General features: G+C 42.5%; 1 protein-coding gene across 27 annotated transcripts; it reads right to left on the bottom strand.

Moving 5' to 3' along the window:
* Positions 1 to 3336: 3336 nt before the first annotated feature.
* On the bottom strand, positions 3337 to 20759 carry LOC101167128 (catenin delta-1). Of its 27 annotated transcripts, none has more exons than XM_023959118.2 (22): positions 20386 to 20732; positions 15232 to 15355; positions 13537 to 13700; positions 12055 to 12123; positions 11833 to 11952; positions 11458 to 11723; positions 10796 to 11077; positions 10465 to 10705; positions 10140 to 10362; positions 9832 to 10024; positions 9610 to 9727; positions 9345 to 9498; positions 9149 to 9166; positions 8784 to 8852; positions 8167 to 8294; positions 7928 to 8078; positions 7656 to 7848; positions 7224 to 7426; positions 7099 to 7140; positions 6777 to 6844; positions 6505 to 6606; positions 3337 to 4895 (listed from the first exon to the last, which is right to left on the bottom strand). In XM_023959118.2, exons 3-21 carry the CDS (start codon positions 13693 to 13695, stop codon positions 6547 to 6549), a joined length of 2757 nt encoding a protein of 918 aa, XP_023814886.1. In that variant the 5' UTR covers positions 13696 to 13700; positions 15232 to 15355; positions 20386 to 20732; the 3' UTR covers positions 3337 to 4895; positions 6505 to 6546. The 27 variants fall into 27 exon arrangements, with proteins under 27 accessions (XP_023814886.1, XP_023814882.1, XP_023814883.1 ...); XM_023959114.2 differs by having other exon boundaries at positions 6552 to 6606; XM_023959115.2 differs by having other exon boundaries at positions 6552 to 6606; positions 15238 to 15355.

Here is a 20759-nt window from a genome sequence, read left to right as displayed (position 1 = left end):
GCGCACCTGACACAGCAATCCTAAAACCAAGAATATGTATTGCAAATAAAAGCTACAACTATTAGCACCGTATAAGTAAGCGGACACTTTTCCACTTTATTTAACATTATATGAACAAGACGTTCATTAGTTCTTTGTTGAACTGGTCAATTTACATGTTTAATATGAATAATACACCATCATGTTGACCTTTAGCAAAAAAGTAGCATTTAAGTGTACTACAAGTATACTTAAGTGAGGCAGTATACTTGAGGTTTACTTTTTTATATAATACTCAAATAATGTTAACCTAAAATATTCTAATTTAGTCCAAAGAAGTAAATTAGTATACTTCCTATACTACTCATACTCTTTACTCATTTTCAAGTATTTTTGACAAAATAAACTTCGAGTGTTTAGCTAAGGGGATGCAATGCTGCACTACGCCCTTGTTCTGACAACCTTTATACAACAAATTTTGTGAGAATTTAACCCCCCCCCCCCAAAAAAAATTTTTTTTTATATATATATTTATTTATATATATATATATTTATTTATATATATATATATTTATTTATATATATATATATATATATATATATATATATATATATATATATATATATATATATATATATATATATATATATATATATATCAATAACAAAAGGCACTGGGGGTACGATGATGCTTTTATTATCCCAAAGATTGTGTATAAAAAGCATGTTTTCTCTTAGATTCATGATAGACTAGTCCCTTATTATTGTATTCCCTGGGTGGAATACAATAATTTTCTATTAAGTTCTGAAATCAAATGATTAAGAATAACCTTTCATTGTGAGCTGTTGTTCCAGCAGATGACAGCAACTTATTAGTGTAAAGCTTTGTGCTGTGTGGGAGTTTGAATAGTAAAATAAAGCCAGAAGTGGGCCCTTTATCAACAGTCATGTCAAAACGTTGGAGATCAACACCTTCATTTCAGACCTCTGAAGCACCTGTGAGGCTAAACCTGCTCCCTGATGGACATATATGTGAGATTTAGAGCTCAATGTCTCATATTCATTTCACATGTGCGTTAATACATCAGGGGTCTTTGCTTCAGGTGCTCTGGCTGGGGTGAAGAGGGGGGGGGGAACAACCCTTTTAGTACCTTCACAGATGGGGATAAATGCATCACTAACCTCAACCCAAATGAGAGAGAAAAATCCTCATTTCATAAATAAATGAATACATGTTTTGGTCAAATATGCCAAAAATATTCCCGCATTTAAATTACTCAAAATGTAAAAAACATACTTTTTTTAACAACAATAAAGCTCCTCTATTGGCTTGATACACTTTTAAAAAGGTGTTGTATGGATCACACTTGATAGATCCTAATTTAGATAGCAGGTCCTCCTCCAAAATACTACATACACCCAACAGACACATTGTACGCAATAAAGGCCAACAGTTACATTAATCTGCAATTAGTTCAAAATACATTTATGTTCTTCCTTGCATGTAAGCTAAAACATTTTTCATGACATTGATGTAAACTTTGATGAAACTTCAACAGGTAAACAAACTTTGAAAGCCAAAGCCTGCTTCTTTAAAAAAGAAAGATTAAGTCCATTTTCTATGTACGTGTCTGGAGGTGAATTCCTGCCGTTAGAAAGTTTCCTTGGAGGGTCACACTGTGTCATTGACTCTCAGCAAATCGGTAGGGACCTGTTCAAATGACAGTGATGAGACGGGAGAGAACACCTCGGTAGGGAAGGGAGAGTCCGGTCGATGAGCCGTCGGCCGGGGCCAGCGCTCATTAAACTTGACAAAGAAAAGGGGGTCCTTGAAGGGCCCCCCATAGATGATTGCCTGCAGCAGGTAGACAATGGCAACGACCATGAAGCTAATGAGGAAGAAGGGGAAAAAGGGCCTCAGATGGTGCCAGGCCACCCTGAATCCATAGCCTAGACCACTGAGCCCGCTCTGGTTGGCAGTGTGGGAGGTGCGGCGGGTAGAGTCTGGAGCAGGAGTGCTGTCTTCTAGATCCTCACTAGAGTTTGAGGAAGGGCCATCGAATGACGCCATACTGCAAGACAAAGCTTGTTCCTCAGCAGGACCTGATTGAACACAAGTTCCTCAACAAATCAGCTCCAAGGGATCATGAGACAGGAAGCAAAAGGTAGTCTTCCAGTGGGAAATCCGTTTCCTGAACAGCGGCACCCCCCTAGTATGGACTCTGCATGTTGGTGAAAAATCCCCGTCAACACCCCTCACAGCAGCACTCCTTCCATTTTGATCCTAGCAGTTTTGCCCCCTGAGATGTTGCGTGCTGGAAATAAAAGTTGCTCCTTCTATTTAAGCTATAGAGAGGAACAGCAGGACAGCTCTAAATAGATCTGACACCAGGACGGAGGGAGGTGGGTGGGAATCTGCTGCATTTGGAGATCTCAGGTTTAAGGAGGAGCTTGTGCGCGCCAGCTGCAGAGGTTACAACCGTTTCACAGGTCCACGCTTGAGTCAGATACGACTCAAACATCCAGACATTTGTGGGGTTTTAAACATTCTGAACAAGTAGTGTTTGCATGTAAACAGCTATAGCATGAAATGTTTTGTCTTATATTCATAAAGCAACCACATTTAGGGGGGATGAAGGCTTTTCTTTTCATAAAAAGACACTTTGAACAAAATTAATTAAAAAAAAAAGAAAAAGCAATACATTTAGATGGTTATTAGCCTCAAATGTCCCTCTGAATGACGACATTTGTATTCATACTAGTTGCAGAGGTTTCAAGAATTTGAAAATCTTTCGTATGAACATGCACATAAAGCCCTTTGGTCTTAACTCTTGTTTGGGAAGCATGTCCGACATGCTGCCGGCTGGAAATGCCATGTCACCTTCAAATCCTGCAGCCCTCCACACGACTTCCCCGACTTGTCAAGAGTCTGACAAACGCAACGCGGGTCCATGTCGACGTGCAACCCGAGAGACCGGCAAAGCCGAGTGTGTCGAAACTCTCCAGCTGCTCTGCAGTGGACATGATGTCTGAAAGATTTGTCATTTTCCCATCCACATAAACACAGATTACAGTCTTTATCCGGAGCCGCATTACACCCAGGTCACTTTCCAGCGTCTGGTCTGAATGTTTCCTGGACAGCAAACATTAGTAATTAACAGATCCCCCTTAAAAAGAAAGTAATAAGACGAGGCTAGAAGAGGCGAGACCAAACAGTATCAAGTTTAAGCCGCTGCGATCTGCCTGAGCAAATACCAGGAATATGATGTTACACAGTGTCTACCTCTCTTTAATTAGACATGTTAAATAGCACAAGTCCTTCCTGATCTCCCAAACAACCACACACGCTGCATCATCTCGTCTAAGAAAAGCTCTTTATTTATAAAAACAGTTTGACCAGTTACATACTTCACTGAAAAAGCAAGTTCTCAGAGCCAAGGCAGGTATGCATGGTACATCATAATTTCACATGGATAGGCAACAGTACAAATATACTATGTGAAAACAAGATTAGAAAAAAAGAAACAAAAAAAAAGAGCAAAAACAAAACAAAAAGAAAAATAAAGAAAATTGGTCTCTTCTGTACGTAGCTGTAAAAGTTGAAATAAAAAGGTACATCAAGTTGCATAATGCTTTCGTCCACATACGGCCCCCCTAAAATTAAAACAAAAAAATCGGATGCAGAAGGAATAAAATAAAATTAAAGTCACAACACACAGTACAAACAAATGAATCAAAGTGTGCTTTTTCGCTGCCTCTCAATTTAAATAAAAACATGAGCATCTCTCCCATAACCGTTTGAGGAAAACAAGTCTTTAACTGAAGAAGCTTCCCAAATTTGAGTTCATTAGGCAGATCTACTGCTTCACAATGACTTCATTCTGACAAACAAACAGACTAAACCACTGATCTCTCAACAACGTAGCCAGGAATGTTTGGATAATAGTGGTTTAAGTGTAGTGTTTTAATCACAGCTTTCTACTTCAGTACCAGGTCAGACTTGTGGGCAGGCCTGTTCAATCCAGACAGGAAACAAACTACCTATTGATTTGGGGAGTAAATAAAAAAAAAAAAAATCATTAAAAGCATAACAGAGGCAGCAGGAACGTTAAAACCAAACAGAAAAGCAGAAATCCAGTCTTCTGCATGGGGTGCCTGTACACAGAAATGCACTCACTCTAACAAACAAACAATAAGGGTCCACGGATGTCGTCTCCTACACGGCAAACTGCCACAGGTGGAGCACTTTACAAATATGCACACACCTGTCCTTCCAGGTTTGTGCTCATCCCAACAGAAAGTGGAAGTTACTCCAGACAGGAAGTCCTGTATAAACAAACATTCTCCAGCTAAAGGCGGCCTGTTGAGACATCCCACTTTCTAACATTCCCAGTTAAAGAGACGGTTTAACTTAATGAGCCAAAACTAATGCAGTCATCCAGATTGATGGTTTTTTTTGTTTTTAATATATGTACAGTATATACCCTACATAGAAGTTATACAAATCTGTCATCAGGATGCGGACGTTGGCGGCCGTTACAACATTTTATTCTCAACAGTAGCAAAAAGTAAGGAAACAAAGAAGCAGGATGACTGACTACACCAAAATGAAAAAGATTGTCAACAAAGGTGATTGCCTTTACAGAAGAGTTATAATTTATAAACAGAGAATATTTCTGCTGCTACACTTTGAATGAAATAGGTGGGCGTGTATGCATGAACATGTGCACAGTATGGAACTTTGGGCCTGCGACCAAACCACTCTCTTTGGATGTCAGCTCTCGTCTTTTGATCCCATCTGCACGGCGACGGAGAGGTGAAAGCGGGGCAGGAAGGTGGCGTCTGGATCTTCTCTCGTCAGTAGCGGTGGTGTGGCAGGGACGGCCCAGTCTGGGTAATGCACACGATCAGTTTTTCTACAGGAACACAGCAGAGAACATGCGTTAGAAAGAAACCCCACAACACAACCAGACTGCAACAATGACTACCTGAACATGTGCCGTCACAATTACCCAACCTAGGAGACTAAAACACCTGAGGTTTCATTTGTCTACAGTTTGTGGCTGTTACTGCAAAAGGAGAAGCATAGCAAATACCTGAGAAAACGGGGAAGCACTTGGGTTATTTTAATATCTGTAATGTAGACACTGAAACACACAAACACCCTAAGCTGCTACCAACTTCCACCAAATATGACTCTCGGGCAGTTTAAAGGAAGTCAAAGTCAAATGTGTGCATTCTAAAGCAATAAGCGTGTCCAACTTCCTTCATGTCTTTGACTGCTGTTTTTTGTGTGTGTTTAAGCTAGCACGCTAACGGCACAAACCTTAACGAGACTTTATTTGTTTGATATGAAACTCTAATGTTGCATTTATCATTTTGTCAGAAAACATCAGCTCTTACAAAGCGTTAAAGCACAAAGATGATGGGATCGGGACTGCAGCCATGAGGACTGCATCATTTGAATAACCATGAGTGAACTGCAGCCTGAATGACATCGGTTATACATCCTGAACTCATGACAAGCATACATAAATTATCTCCAATGGTTTTTTTCTTTGGGAATCTGTGTTGTGTAGGAAATAACAGTTGAAACAAATTAAGTTGAATATAATCCATTTTTTGGATGTTTTTTTCAGAAGACCCAGTAACTGATAAAAAGTACTAAATTGGGTTAAAAAAAAAGTTCTGAGTTCTGATATTGTGACACCACCACGGTATCAACAGACTAGGACTGGGGGATTTAAACTAAAAACCCAAACTCTGATTATCTTCACACTAGATTTGATTGATTTAAATCATTTCTCCCCCTTTACATACCTAAACAAAAATTACAAATGACAGAATGTATTGAACAAAAACCGGAAGGCGAATGCAAGCGGGTAAAAATGCTGGTAAAACAACGCGGCGGGTGTTTTGTTAGCTGCTGCTAGCTTGAGCATCTCGTAGAGAGCTCGACAGAATCCTCCGTTTCAGGTGTTGAACCTCATTTGGCGTCCTCCCACTTTTGGTAGCTTTAAACAGATTATGTGGCGTGTGGTTTGTTGCTCCAAGTCTGAAGACATAAAACCAAGTCAGTTCCACATAACCACAGAAATTGATCCTGTTTGAGGAACAAGTTCTTCTTGCCATTTGCTATTTTAACATCTGCGCATTGTGCAGATGTTAAAATGAAAGGTGCTGGGGGCGAGAAAAAAAATACAGATTCCCAAAAAATAAATCTTCCTATACAGCAAATTTGAATTTGTCGATAGAATCGACTTATTGCCCAGCCCTAGAACCGACACGTGTCCCGAAGATCCAACTCCTAATTGTTGTAGGCCTGAAAATCTAAAGCGAGACGCTGCAAAGATGGCGATGGGCATCTTTGCAGCACACTGTAGCAGCAGATTCAGCACACAACAGCAAGGTTATCGCAAAGTTACGACATCAGCACAAAGCTTTTCACCGCTGGCCCGAACGTCATGAGACACACAGAAGACCGCTTGCAGAGTCCATGCAGGATTAGAGGTCAGTTGGACATACCATGCTGTTACATGCAGAGGGAGAACGGGGGAGCGGGTAGGGCTAACCATCGTAGGAGTCCAGCAAAGGCAGGGAGCCCTTTCTGCCCCCATAGACCCCTCGCTGAGGGCCAACCAAAGAAAGAAAGACAAAAAGGAGGACAGGAAGAGAGTGTGAGAGAAAATGTTAACTGTGAGGTTGAAAGGCAGCAGCACGAAAGTGTTCATTACTGTGCAGGAGGTTGCGGGTGAATACAGTTAGAGAAAACACGAGCACAAGAAGGGTTCAGGTACCTGCAAAGTGTCCGCGGTATCATCCAGAGTTTGTCTTCTCTCCCTCTGGTCCAGTGTAGAGTAGGACTCTTAAGTGAGAGGAATCAAAACTTATCGTTAAATGCAGACAGTCTGTTAAAACATCTTAAACCAAATTTCTGCAAGCAGCCAAACTTTATGGCACTCTTTCATGTGAGGTTTTTAGCTATAATTCTCTGAAATTCCCGAAGGACTTCAACATTTTTTATAGACTCATGCTTAGAAGGCTTTAAAAAAGCATTTTTGCCCAAATACACACTAACCACAGAAGAATGTGACTTTAAAAGAAGATGCATGTACTCACCAGGATAGATGTCACTTAATGGAATCATGTCCCTCTTTTCTCCTAAAGGTAAAAACAAACTAGAGTCATGAAAGAAGCTCTGCTGCTTCAAAGGTTTAGATTCTAAACTATAAAGTGCCACTGACCCTTGTCCAGCAGTGGCATGGAGCTGTCCTCGTGGGTGCCGTTGGCTCGGGTGCTCGGGCCGTTGCTCGTGTTAGGGTTAGGGCTGACCATGAAGTCTCCCTTCTTCCAGCCATCTTTCTCAAGTGGGCGGCGCAGTTCCTTGTGAGCCCAGACAAGCTGCAGGACCTGCCCTGCGGCACGCACCTCACGCTCTGAGCGCTCCCTGCAAGACCCCCCCCCCAACATTTATTGCCGTTTTCCATTTCCCCAGCCTTTACTTTTAAAGACGTACACACAGTGATAAGCAGAAATAAACATGACTATCATCTGCTAAAGAGGAGATTCAATCCAAACAGTCACTCTTGTGTTTTTGCCCCAAAATCAAAGGTTCATTCCAATAATTCTATAGCACACTAATAGAGGCTCAGTTTCAGCTCATCCGAAACACTTACCCGTTCTTGACGATGAGCACCAGTCGCTCAACGCCTTGTGACTGTCGGAGGAGCTTTGCCGCATCCACGTTATTGCCCATCACCTCAGCAAGCGTGCTCAGAACCGATATCACCGTCTCCTCCGATAAAGTGCGTCCGGTCTGACTCTGGCCTCCAGGCAGGTTGGCCACAAGGTTGGGAACAGCGTGCGACCCTACAGACAAAAACGTCGTATTAGGAACCAACAATCTTGAAACGGTCAAGCCTGATGTTGGTCAGAGCTTCAAGCTTACCTAGAAGTTCACGGTTCCGGTTATCAATAGCAAGGTTCCTCAAAGCTCCCGACATGGCTCGAACCACACGGTCGTTACCGTGAGCCAGCAACTCTGTCATCAAAGGGAGGCCCGTCTCCAGCCGCACAGTGGTCCGAATATACCGGCCGAACTAAACAACAACCACACATGGATGGTCACCGACACCGGAAGATAAAACAACGTCCAAAAAATAACGCAGTGAGTTAAATGGCACTAACAAGCCAACGGCCAGCGCACAGGTTCTGGATGGCTCCGGCGACAGCCTCAAGCACTGAGGAGTTCTTGCTCTCTTTGAGCAGTGAGGTGTAAATACGAACCACCTCTGGCTGGAACAGCAGCTCATAACCTGATGCAAACAAAAAGAAGACCAGAGACATTTGGAGCATAGCAGCTGGTTTAGGTTTCCAGTTTCAGCAGCACTGAGTAAATGAACCTGGTCCTCTTTTCTTCTTTAAGAATATAACCACTGGGCTTTTATATCCCCAATGTGAGGCAGGACCAACTTTTAGGCAGGTTAGTTTGTCAGCCTGTTGTAGATTTCACCAACTTTAGGTCTATTAGGCAAACCTACTTTGGGATATAAAGACCAAATATAGAAAATCATTTTTCTACAATATTCAGCTTTAGCGGCCCAATTTCAAGCAATAGCAAACAATTTATTCGTTTTTCTTTTAAATATGATGGAATAGTAAAATATGAATTTTCACATTGTGCATACATATTAAAGCTGCCGTGCTGTCTTAAGGAATATTTTTTTAAAACTACAGTTCAACACATGAAACCTTAAAGTATCCAGTAGTTGCTCACAGAGTAAATGAGATTAAAAAAGACAAACCTTTGGCGGGGGTCGACCTCTTTGGAATTTCAACATGATCCCCATTTCCATCATCTCCATCCTTCTTTCCTGCAAACAAATAAAAAAAATAATAATTTAGGAGACATGGAAAAACAAAACAAATGCCATGTGCTAGGTTAAATGGATTCTCAGTCTAACAGTATTTTTGTCTCCAAATGTGAACAGGCAAGAGTGGAACAAGCACCACTAGCATGCGGTGGCATGCGGTCATTTCTGCGACTCCAAATGATCATGCCTCTGTGACCTAAGTCGACAGTTTTGCAACTCCGTTTTCATTTTGCGTTAGTAAAAATGACGAATGGGAGTGGTTTTAAATGTTTACTACAACATCAAGAAACTCTTACCTTTGGAAAACCACTCATCTAAACAGAGCAGAGAGAAAGGGCAACATGGAAGAGGAAAGAAGAGGGAAACAGTGGGACAGTGTGAAAAATAAGCGACAGGTGCATCTGCCACCAGCAAGCTCAATCCATCCAGCAACTGCCTTTTATTAATATATACAGAGAATCACTTCCACGGCAAAAACGGTCTGAAACTAACCTTTGCTCTTTCGAGAACCAAAACAGCCTCCTTTATTGGCTGTGGGTGGACCTTGGTTTAGAGGCGTGGCCTCTGCATAGCGCTCTGCGTCTGGGATTTCACGGTGGACCTGGTAGGAAAGGTTCCTCAAGAGGCAGACACAGTTCTCCACCAACTATAAGAAGAAGGGAAGACCGGGAACAGCAAAGAATATGAGACAATAATTACACGTTCTACAAAATGAATCTAGATTTAGAGCTCTACACTGTGTGCAAACAGCAGTTACCTTATTATCTACATCTTTGCAGTTAATTTGTGACTGAACAATGTACATTATAGAGTCCACCAGTCCATTGCAGTCCCTCAGCTTTCGCCGGGCCTCGCTGCGCTCTGAACTCACATTCCTGCAGCAGACGGAAAAATCAAGGGCATAATTACACATTTTCTGCCTAAAATAGGTTTTTGTGCCTACATTCGAGTTTCCTCCACTCTTCAGACCAGCGCATACCTAAGGCAGCCAGCAGTGTTGGTCAAGGCAGTCTCCCATTCCAAATGTCTAGGTTTGCAAGTTTCCTCCCTGCCGAGGTTTCCTTGCTCCCAGCCTGAGCGTGGAACGATCACCTCATCGGCCAGGGCGTGTAGGGCATGGTCCACAATATCCATCTTTACTGCATCATGGGAGGAGAGGTTCCACAAGGTGCCTGGACAACAAGTTTAAACAATGAATGACAGTGTAGAGCTAATATGAAGAGATTAGAGTAAATATTTGTATGATGGTATTTGATTGTAAAAGGCATCATCTTTTGGAATGCATACCTGTAATTGTGTCAGTTAGATCCTGGTCATTAGTTTTCCTGAGCAGCTTGGCTAAAGCAAAAACGCCCTCGCAGTTTTTAATGGCAATCTTGTTGTCTTGGTCCTGTCCATAGGAAATGTTTTTCAGCGCGCCGCACGCAGAGTGGTGTACCTCCTTGCTGGGATGGTCCAACAGGGAAACCAAGATTGGGATCCCTTTCAGACGACGTACTTCTGACTTCACCTGGAAAATAAGTGTCGAATTAGAGATCAACAAGCAAAAACATGTCAACACATTTCCTAAAGTGACACACCAATTCTGCTCGTCTAGGACCGACTCACTCACTTTGTCGTTTTTGAATGTGAGGTGCTGAAGGAAGGCGGCAGCGTTGATCTTGACCGGGTCGAATCTGTAGTTTAACATGGCAATCACCTCGGGTAGCTCAGGCTGCCTCCATGTACCGGGAGCCGTTTTTCTCAGTGTGCTATCTAACGAAGCCATGCTTCCTCTGTCCATCGTCATGGGAGACCCCCACGCATATGGATCGACTCCTCTCATGTCTCCATCCAGAGTGTCCTCACAGCTCCTAAAAGTCACAGAAAAGAGATTTTCTTTATGCATCTTTGGTCAAATCGAATCTTTTTATGCAAAGCAAAACAGTGGAAGCGGGTATTACCTAAGTCTGCGCTTCTCCATACCACCAGGGCCTGCCCCCAAACGAGGCATGGTGCCATACCCTCCAGGGTGGATGGGCGGAGGGCCCATGCCATAGTCACTATATCCCACGCTGCGCTGATCCTCATCCAAAACATATGGGCCTTGACCATACCTCATTTCCATTGCTGAGCCCAGGGCCCTCATAACCCGACCCACTTGGGGCTGTGCAGCATACGGGTCCAGCTGCTGACGGCTCGGCGCCCTATACCCCGAGTCCAGAGTTCTGTAGGTGTCAACGGGCCTAAAGTGAAATGAAAAGCACTGAAGCATTTTTTGATACGTTGGTCACTGATAAGAAATAGGACAAGACAGGGTTCCCTGTGATGACACATCGTTGATATGCATCTGTTGGCAACTTTTGAAACTCATCTTCTACCTACAACACCAAATGTGAATTAGCATTTCTTTGGTCACAATCAAACACTCTAGAAATGAGGAATAAAAATTGACAGTTATAAATAAATACACATTTGGGTCATTTTAAGGTGTATTCTTTAATGATTAACTACAAATCCACCTCTGTTCCAACAGCTTAATATAAATGATGACGTTTTTTTAGGTTGTTCTTAAGAACAACAAGGACACAAAATGTGTTTTCTGCAGCGGTCTGTGCTCTTGTACCTGTAGCGCTCATCCATGTGAGAGCCCCTGCTCAGACTTGTGTACGCTTCTGACGGCGGCCCTCCCCGATAGTCGTCATATCCTCCGACCATGGGACCATAGTGATAGTTTCTGGGTACTGTGGCGGTGGGGTAATCCGCGGCTCCGGGCTGCCTATAAGGCCGGTCCAAGGTGGCACTGTAGACCCCCATCCCGGGCACTGTAATGCCGCCATCGAGTCCCATCGACTCACTGGGCATCACTGTGCGTGACATTGGTTTCTTCATCTAAAACAACAGCGAGACAAATGTGATGTGGTTATTTTGACACTTTTTACGTTGTTGGGACACAAATCGCTCATATGTGAAAAGGACAAAACATGCGACATCCAAGTACCCCATTATCAGATCGTCGGGTTGTTCCCTCCTCAGAGAAGACAGAATGTGCTTCGTGGGAATCGTCCTCCGGAGTGTAGCTCTCATCCAGAGCGCCGTGTGCAGGGTCCACCATCCTGTACTTTAAGCAAAGACACCACATATTTAAAGTGCATAAGCAAGACAAAAAAAAGTTAATACATCAATAATTTAGAAAAAAAAAACTGTTCCTTTAACTACCAACCTGTGTGTTGTTTATATACGAGTCAGTGAGTTTCAGCCGCTCTATGTCTGCATCCCCTAAACGGCCGTTCTGTGACAAAACAGCAAGACTGTCAGACCATGCAAACCAAATTAGTTATATTCCACATCATTAGCTAAAAGAGCCCACATTAGAGGTTACAGGCAAGCCCATGTAATGCCTTATAAGCATGCAGATACTGTTGCTGCTGCTTAAGCACATTCAGTGCTGACTAAACCCTCCTAGCGTGTTTATGGTCTGACAATCACTGCCAGAGATGGAAGAGGACATTTTGGAATGCAGCCGCTCATCCTCGCGCCTCGTTTCCTCCTGCTCTGAACTCTTACATAACAGTGTGCAACATTCTTCAACACTCCAACTTATTGAGATGCATTACAACAGCCCTTGAGGAGGGGGGGGGGGAGCAACCACAGGGCACTAAGTAGTGGCAACAGTGTCACTGGGAAAGGAACTAAGAATTTTAACAATTTAAACTGTCATCTTTTCTTTTCAATCTGTCTATCTGCTCTTTAACCTGTATTTTTACAGAGGAAACGCTCATTAAAAAATAACATTAAGTGGAGCAGAACATGCTTCCTCCTCGGCTTTACCCTCCCAGAATGCCACCTCACTTAAAATCTAAGACAAGGCTTTATTAAATATCATCTACGCATAGATTATTAACAGATTTCTTTGTAAAATTCTAATATTTGAATGAAACCTACAAGAAAAGCAGCAATTAAATTAAATTAAGCAAAAACTAATAAATGAAAAGAGCAACAGATCTTAACAAAACTCAAAGGCAGAGTAGAAAGCCTTCGCTCTTAAACTCAGATGCAGTCATAATAAATGCAAATGTATTTTTATATCTAAACAACATAGCAAAGTAAATAGTTAAGACAAAATATATTATAACTAATTTAAATTAGCTCCATTAGAACAGTGCTTTTGCATCAAATGCAAAATAGAGTAAACAAAAACAAAAGATGAATCACAGCAGTAAAAGTCGCTCTGTTTTCAATGGATGGAGGTTTGGGTGACACATGCACAACCAAAGACACGTTTTTCTAAATGAGCATGCTCTTTTTTAATACTTAGAAAGACAGCAGAAACAGAAGCACCAGCAAATCTAGAGGTGTGTTTGCACGTCTTCCTATCCGGTGAACGGGGAAAAATGTTGCAAGAGAATGAACTGAGGCGTGTTAAAAGCAGATCAACACTGTTTAGGCATGCACTTGAAGTACCTTCCTCAAGATAGTGATGACTCTTCACAGTCAAAGCAAACATTCAACAAGGCAGCTAGCAAACGTACAGTTGTGTACTTGAGGAGAAATGATCGATAAATGGAGTTCAGATGGAGTAAATGATGCATGAATTCAGGGGAGGGGTTGGACAGTGAGATGAAGTATCCATTATGAGGGTAAGTAGCTGGGGCTTTAGATGAAAGAGCTGTGATGGGGATGTAATGTGGGGGGGGCGTGTTACCTGTATGTGAGGGAAGGGGTGACCCAGGGCCGAGGGGCTGGTGGCAGGGAGGCCCACTCTCCTCCTCTCCTCCTCCAGCGCCCGGGTCAGCTGTTCAAACTGCACCTCCTGCTCCCTGACTGACTCCAGCAGAGCCGCTGCGCTCTCACACTGCTCCATACACACTAGTGTGGCCCCAAGGGGAGAAATGTGGGGGTGGGACGTTACGCACATCCATGCAGATGCATACACTTCTTCAGCAAAGGGAGTGGGAATCTAACAAAAACAAACGCTTCAAAGAAAAGTAAAGCGGATTCCGAAGGGGGGGGGGGGGGGGGATTATGGAGGCAGGTATTAAATTGAAAGAGTAATTCATCCCGTCTGTCAGCGGACACATGGAGTTTGGTGATTGAGGTCGAGGTAACTGAATGATATCTGGGCTTTGCTTAATCCAGTGAAACAAAGGTAATCACAAAATTTAAAAACTGGTTTCCAACTATCAACCATATCAAAGGAGTTTTGTCAAGCCTCCATTAGGCCTGTCGTTCTTTAATCACGCATTGTAGTTCTTTCCCACCTACAGGCAGAAACCCTAACTATAGGTGGAAATTTGCTTCAATCGCAGCTGCAGAGTTTTCCCAAACATAACAACAGAGCTAAAATTGGGGTAGTAAACACAGCGGAGTACACTTCAGGTCAAACTGTACTACATGAAGCACTGACAGTGGGCAGAGACGACAAGAGGAAGCCTCTGGTCATTCAATTATTAGCATTTTTTTTCTTATAACAATTTACCAGAAACCATGAGCACCTTAAATATGAGAAGTACAGTAATCCAGCTGCCTTTTGAAAGCAATCAACAAAATAAATACAAGAGCTTTCTTTCTACTCAATGGTATTTGAGTGTGTGAATTAAAACAGTCTAGTTATCAAAATATGACCATAGCCGTGTCATCGTGTCCTCTTATTTACGCCCAAATATTTATCTTTTAGTGATAATGAAAACAGTTCAGGGAGAATCATTTGAGATTTTACCACAGCGGGATGCTGAACACAAAAGCATGATATTAAGCTACGTTCACACTGGGCATACGACGCGCGTTCAAGAACGCACATTCTTACACGCACTCCAAACATATGGTCATTACACTAGACAAGCAGGGAGCGGCGTCTTCATGTTTTTCTTTTGTTTCTGTTTACTAACGCATGACTGCCACTTACAGATGGAAGAGATTTGGTTAGAATTGTCAACACGGTAGAATTCTTGTGAATCATTCTGCAGGCTCACAGCTTGATTCTGATATAGGAAAGACTTTGTGTCATAAAATTCCACAATAATTAATTTGTCCACCGTGATCAATTTTCAAATGGTTGGTACTTCTGTGAATTACAGGGGACATCATCCATTAGTCACTACCAAATCTGAGTCCCTGACTGGTCAAAGTTTAAGCTGGTTTAACTTTTAATTTCAATGGCTGCGAGTTTTGTACGTAGAGCCCAAAATCTGAAGTAAAAACTTGCGTAGCTCCGTGTAAACGTAAAAGTCTTGAACGCGAAAGCCCAAACGCACATTTCCAAAGAGCTTTCATTGGAAGTGGCTTGAATGTGCATTGCCAGGGCCAGTGTGAATGCAGTTTAGGATTAGAATTCTTGTGTTTTAGAGGGGATATTTAAAAAAAAACAACAACAAAAACAAGAGTAAATATATATACACACCTTCACCTTTGGGAGTGATTTGAAAGAGGTGAGAGATTAAACCACAGTTGGAGATGAAGCTCTAGTTGTTCATGTGTAGAAGGCCACTGAACCACCAATTCCAGAAACAAGGGGGGGGAATGGACTGCAAAGAAAAAGATAAATATGGGGAGTGATGGGGTGCACTAAGAAATAACAGAAAGAGATATGTAGCTAATGTGCTTCAACTGGGGGAAAAAAGTTCAACCTAGTGAGAACACAGTGGAATTGTGTCAACGGAAATCTGTGCGCCTTGTGCAAAAAAAATAAAAATAAAAATGAGTAGTTCCAGCCTGAAATCACCGTATGACAGGTAGCAGCAGGAAGCTGATCAACCAGCAGCTACCGTGCTGTATTCACACAAAGAGAAAAAGGCTTTTAGAGATTGCAACAACTTCTAAGAAACACATTTTCCACCGACTTCTCCGTCTGTCTTTTGGTTAAAACCCTGCTGTTTTTATTTTCAGCATCTTCACCCTAATCACCCCCCCCCCCCCCTCCAATGAAACACCCGCCAACCCCACCCCCTGAACGATGTTATCTTGCAGCAAAGAAACACCTCATTATTTCCGAGTGACCTCTCGTGTGTCACGCTTTGCTGAAACAAGCTGGCACCAGAGCTCAACAGTCAGGCACTGTCAACACCATCACACCTGCAGGACCTGTTTGACGAGGTACGGGAAGGCCAGCCCAATTCCTTGTTTTTTTTAACCCCTTACATTTTGTGTAACCTACAAGCACGGGCACAGGTGGGTGAGTCAGGGGTTTGAGCAACAAACACAGACCTGCATTTACATTTCAGGTAGCAGGTGTGAACGCTCTGCCTGTTCAGCGGGAACAGAGAGACGGGGCAGAAACGCGGTGGGCTCAAACAGATCCGGATGTGTGACAAACAGCTTCACCAGCATCAAATAACATTAACCCAAATTCACATGCAATTACAACATAGCTTTTTTACTTTCTGTTTTCCTTTAACAGTGATGACTAAGAGGCGCACGTATGGCTGCACTTGTGACTCGGGGGGGGGGGGGGGGGGGATTCCCAAGAACGCGGCGTGCCAAGTGCGAGAAAAATCAATGGGAAGTGGGATGACACGATAAGAAAACAAGGAGTGGTCAGAAAACAAGCACCACAAAAAAACAACAACAAAAAAACCAACATGGAAGGTAGGAAATACAACCAGAATTTACATACAGGTGAAAACTGACTGACAGACATGATGTCACTCGCCTCACTCAAAGTGGAGTCATCTACCTGAATACACGAAGGGCTTTGTGGCGCCACAGATGTCTATATATGGTCACATTCAGGAGGCTGAAAGGATCCACTATAAAAATGAGTGAAGAACAGAAAGCAGAAGAAAGAGGTTTCGGTAGGAAAACGTAAAGAGAGTAAACATGAGGACTGGAGCATGCAGAGATAAGATCTGGACTATCAAATCAAAGATAAAAGCTAATCTTGCATTCCTGGCATTGTCTCTGGCCCATTCATGGTAACAGCCCACGCACTCCCAGAATTGTGACTAATTGTCACTGGATCAGGGTCTGAGAGGGTTTTCAGGAAAAGTCAGCTTGCCATTGTGACATTTACAACTAAAAACATTTTCCCTGCCAGACTTTCACAGAGTTTTTTCTCGCTGTGTTGATTCACTGCTCATAAATGGGATTTCATGATAACAGACAACTGACAATTTCACAAGATTGCTCTAACTTGGCAGGCTAACTTAATAGTTTAATAGTGCATTTCACGTCAGTCTGGTTTAATCACGGGCAGGAAGATATTTGCAGCTGTTAGTCTGGGGGGTTGGCGAAACAAAGCAAAGTTTGTGCAACTCAGAGAGAAAGGGCACAAGTGTGAGGAGAGCATAGAACCATCACACAAATGCCAGAAAGTGTGTCTTGATGGGGATTTAAACTTGCATTCCTCTTAACAAAACTAATGACTTTAGTTCTCCACCCGTCTCCCCTTTCACAGCTGTTAGCGCTGGCCTTGAAAGTTAGGAGCGAGTTTCGTTGAACAATGAAAAACAATCAATGCCGCTATAGTCCCTCTTCCCTCCCCTTTCCCCTCTTATCCACTTCCTGAGAAACAGGATGTTATGAATTCGACAAGAGATGAGTAAAGGATACAATGGCATTTTTGGCTTCGGATTAACCGTATTGTACAACAACCACTTGTGGACAAGCAGCCTAAGGCTGTGAAAATTCAAGTTATTTTCTACAATCAGCAGTTTGTCTGTGCAATGAAAATGTCCCACGGTCAATATGATAATAATGCAACCACGAACCACTTCCTATTACACTTGTGCTGTTCTCCATTTAAAACTTTTCTACTGTACTTTTATAACCTTTCCAGATCTACATTTTTTGCTGTCCTAAAGACAAATTAACCCATTAACAAAATATAAAAAAGCCTGTTAAAACAAGCAGGTTTTTATTGTATTTTTATGAAACTAACAAATATTGAAATGACGTGTTCCTATTGACAGATTAATTTAAAAACTACAATTTGTATATCTATATTCATTTTTGCTAAAGCTGAGCAGTTCAAACAAATCTATTCTACAAGCAACAGTTTCTTAAAACAATAAATAGAAAATGGCAGTGTATTTTAAAAGTAACATAATTAGAAAACCCCCACAGTGAAAGACTCCAAAACCCAATGGCAGTTCAAAGGGACGAGTCTTCTGCGGTCAGCAACATCTGACTGAACTCTGACTCGCCACAAGTCACATCACAAGCCCATCTGATTCAGCAGCCATCAGTCAGCATGACTCACTCACTCTGATCATCAGAACAAACCAACAATAAATCCTTTGTAGGCTTAATTAAACTCTGCCTAACAGAGCGACAGACAGAAAAAAACATGTTCGATGTTGGCCAGGTATTCACATATTTCCAGCTAGTTAATAGTGTAGTTTGATGTTAAGATTATTTGATACCAAAGCAGAGTGTTGGTTGTACTGAGGACTTACCCCACTAATTAATTTACCTTCTAACACTTTAAAATAGATTTTAAAAATCCACACCAATGGAAGTGCTGTTTGTGGTGTTTTGAACATGTTCTTGTTGCATTTTTGTCCTGTAGAGGACATATATAAAGAAAATTAAGTGGAAAATTGCACGTACTATTTGTATTTTTTTTATCAAATCGTGATGAATCCGGAGCAGACCAAAAATATGCCATTGAAAAAAACATGCTTATGGGTGTGATGTAGCACCTACAACGGTAAGCAACAAACTCCCTGCTCTGCTCCATTCTGGTGCATCCACTCGTAGACGACTAGATCCATGAATGTCTTCGTTTTCCTCATACAAGCTGCCATCCGTCTCAAAACTGTACGGCTGGATAGCTCCAATATTGATCCCTATTTTTGCTGCACCGGTAATGTTAGGTTGGGTCTGTGAGCTAGCGGCAGACAGTGCAAACAGGTGGATGACAGGAGGTGGGCAATCCTGCCCACAACTCAGAGGTGAATTTCGAATGAACTCCTGCCGATCTGCAGAAACTATGTCATAGAAAATTACACAGGGTTTTTGATTTTAGCTAAAAAAAGCATTAATCATAATTAAAAGACCACTGGGAATGCTTTTACAATAGATCAAAAGATGATTGTGTGGGTCTTTAACAAGGATGCTTTATAAAAAAAAAATAGAAATAAATGGACCTACATCCACTTGTTTGAGTCTATTAAAAAACCTGAAGTGTGTCTATTAAAAAACCTGAAGTGTGTGAAAAAGCAGACCAAATTACAGTGGGTGGTGGGATCATTTGTCAACATCCAAACAATGGCTAGAGAGCACAGATCCTCCAGAACAGCCGACATGTGGTGTTACCAGGATCCCCTCCACCACAAACCTGAACCGGTCACACCTATAGTTCAAACACATCCTCTTTAAACATCCACCAGACGCCACTAAAGCCAAAGGAAGGCCTATCGACGCGAGGAATTATAAGCCTGCGTGTAGTCGGTGTTTACGAAGGAAAACGCCAGTCTGTTAGTTCAGGCTGAAGCTGACAGTTGTCCCCACCCAAGCATTTTCCCAACAAAACAAGTTTACACATGACCCACCCAACAGGTTCCGTCTGACAAAGCCATAATCCCAGACTAGCAGACCACAAATGAGAGACCACCGCGCTGACGGTGGAATTAAATACACAAAAGTATTGAGCCTGGATGTTACGTACATACAACAAACACACACACACACACACACACACACACACACAGGCACCCGCACACTTTTCACAAAACATGTACTTCAAATACTGAAGTAAAGTCGGCTGCGCAAACACCCAAAAATATATTTAAAAAAAGAGAAAAAAAGAAACACTAAATTAGTAGAATAAACGTACTTATCGTACTTAATAATCGTGTACCAGTACATAGAAACGCTCCCAGAGACTAGCTAGCTGCTGCTGGGTGAGGTCATTTTACCAGTCCGTGTATCCCAAACACCGCTTGGAAAATGCTACAACTAGTTAGCATTTCCTTCGTCTAACGGCATCCCACACAGCCTTGTGAATGATTAGTAGGCAGAAGACGGGAATATAGGTCACCAGCCGCGAGGAAAGTTAGCTAGAAAAACAAGTTCAAGCGCACACCAGACATGAACCTTTGATATAAAAGAGCTCATTTCGAACAAAGGCTGTCGCAAGAGAGTTCCTCGGTGGTGGTGCTAACGCAAGAGCTCGGCTAAAATGGATCAAATCAACCCAGTTGGGCTGGAAGCTAGCTCCGTCTGACCTGGTTTGACTGTCCCGAGTCGTTAGCATCACAATAAAACTACCACGAAAACGCTCCCGACAGCGGGGCTAGCGCTAGCAAAGCAAACACAGATGATCAAACAGCAATGAAGGGTTCAAAAACGCGACATTTTCAGGGCAACGTGGACCTTTTTCTCTCGGTATACACGATGGCGTCAAAGGCCTAATAATATTTGGAATGAGCACGGCTGGTGACGAAGGAACAAATCAGGGTCTGAACTTGTGCGCTAGCTTTTATTAGCATAAAAGATTCGTGCTGATCTGTCGGAATACATGACCACTCCTTAGAACTGCAGAGTGTCCCGGCAATCTTCAAAGAAAATCCACGCGCGCGACAAATCATCGGTAAAAATCCAAGAATTGGCTCACCTGGTTGAGGAAATCCTGCACCCGACCTCACTCAGACTACCCAGTTTTAGGTGTTTTCTGCCTCTTCCCGTCTCCTAGCTTAAAGAGGTGAGATATCACCGAGTTTCTATCAAAGGGAGGGTGGGATCAACAAGCAGCTTTACCGTAAAGCACTGCGCTCCCACAAAAAACCAGCAGGTTGGTGGTTACAGACACCACAGAGTTCTGCTTTTTGCGCAGTTTTTATTTTTTGTATAAATAGTTTTAATGGACAAACTGAGCTACACCTCTAGTCTGCCGGGGATTTAAATTATGTCGCAATATCACCTTCCGCGTGTCCCTCCCTTCACGATGTCACGTCTGTGATTGCTCAATAAGAATGGCCAAGGGGCAAT

The sequence above is a fragment of the Oryzias latipes genome, chromosome 10 (genome assembly GCF_053564925.1).
Source record: "Oryzias latipes strain Hd-rR chromosome 10, Olatipes_Hd-rR_3.1".
Lineage (NCBI taxonomy): Eukaryota > Metazoa > Chordata > Actinopteri > Beloniformes > Adrianichthyidae > Oryzias > Oryzias latipes.
This window is presented reverse-complemented; position numbering and strand designations above follow the sequence as displayed.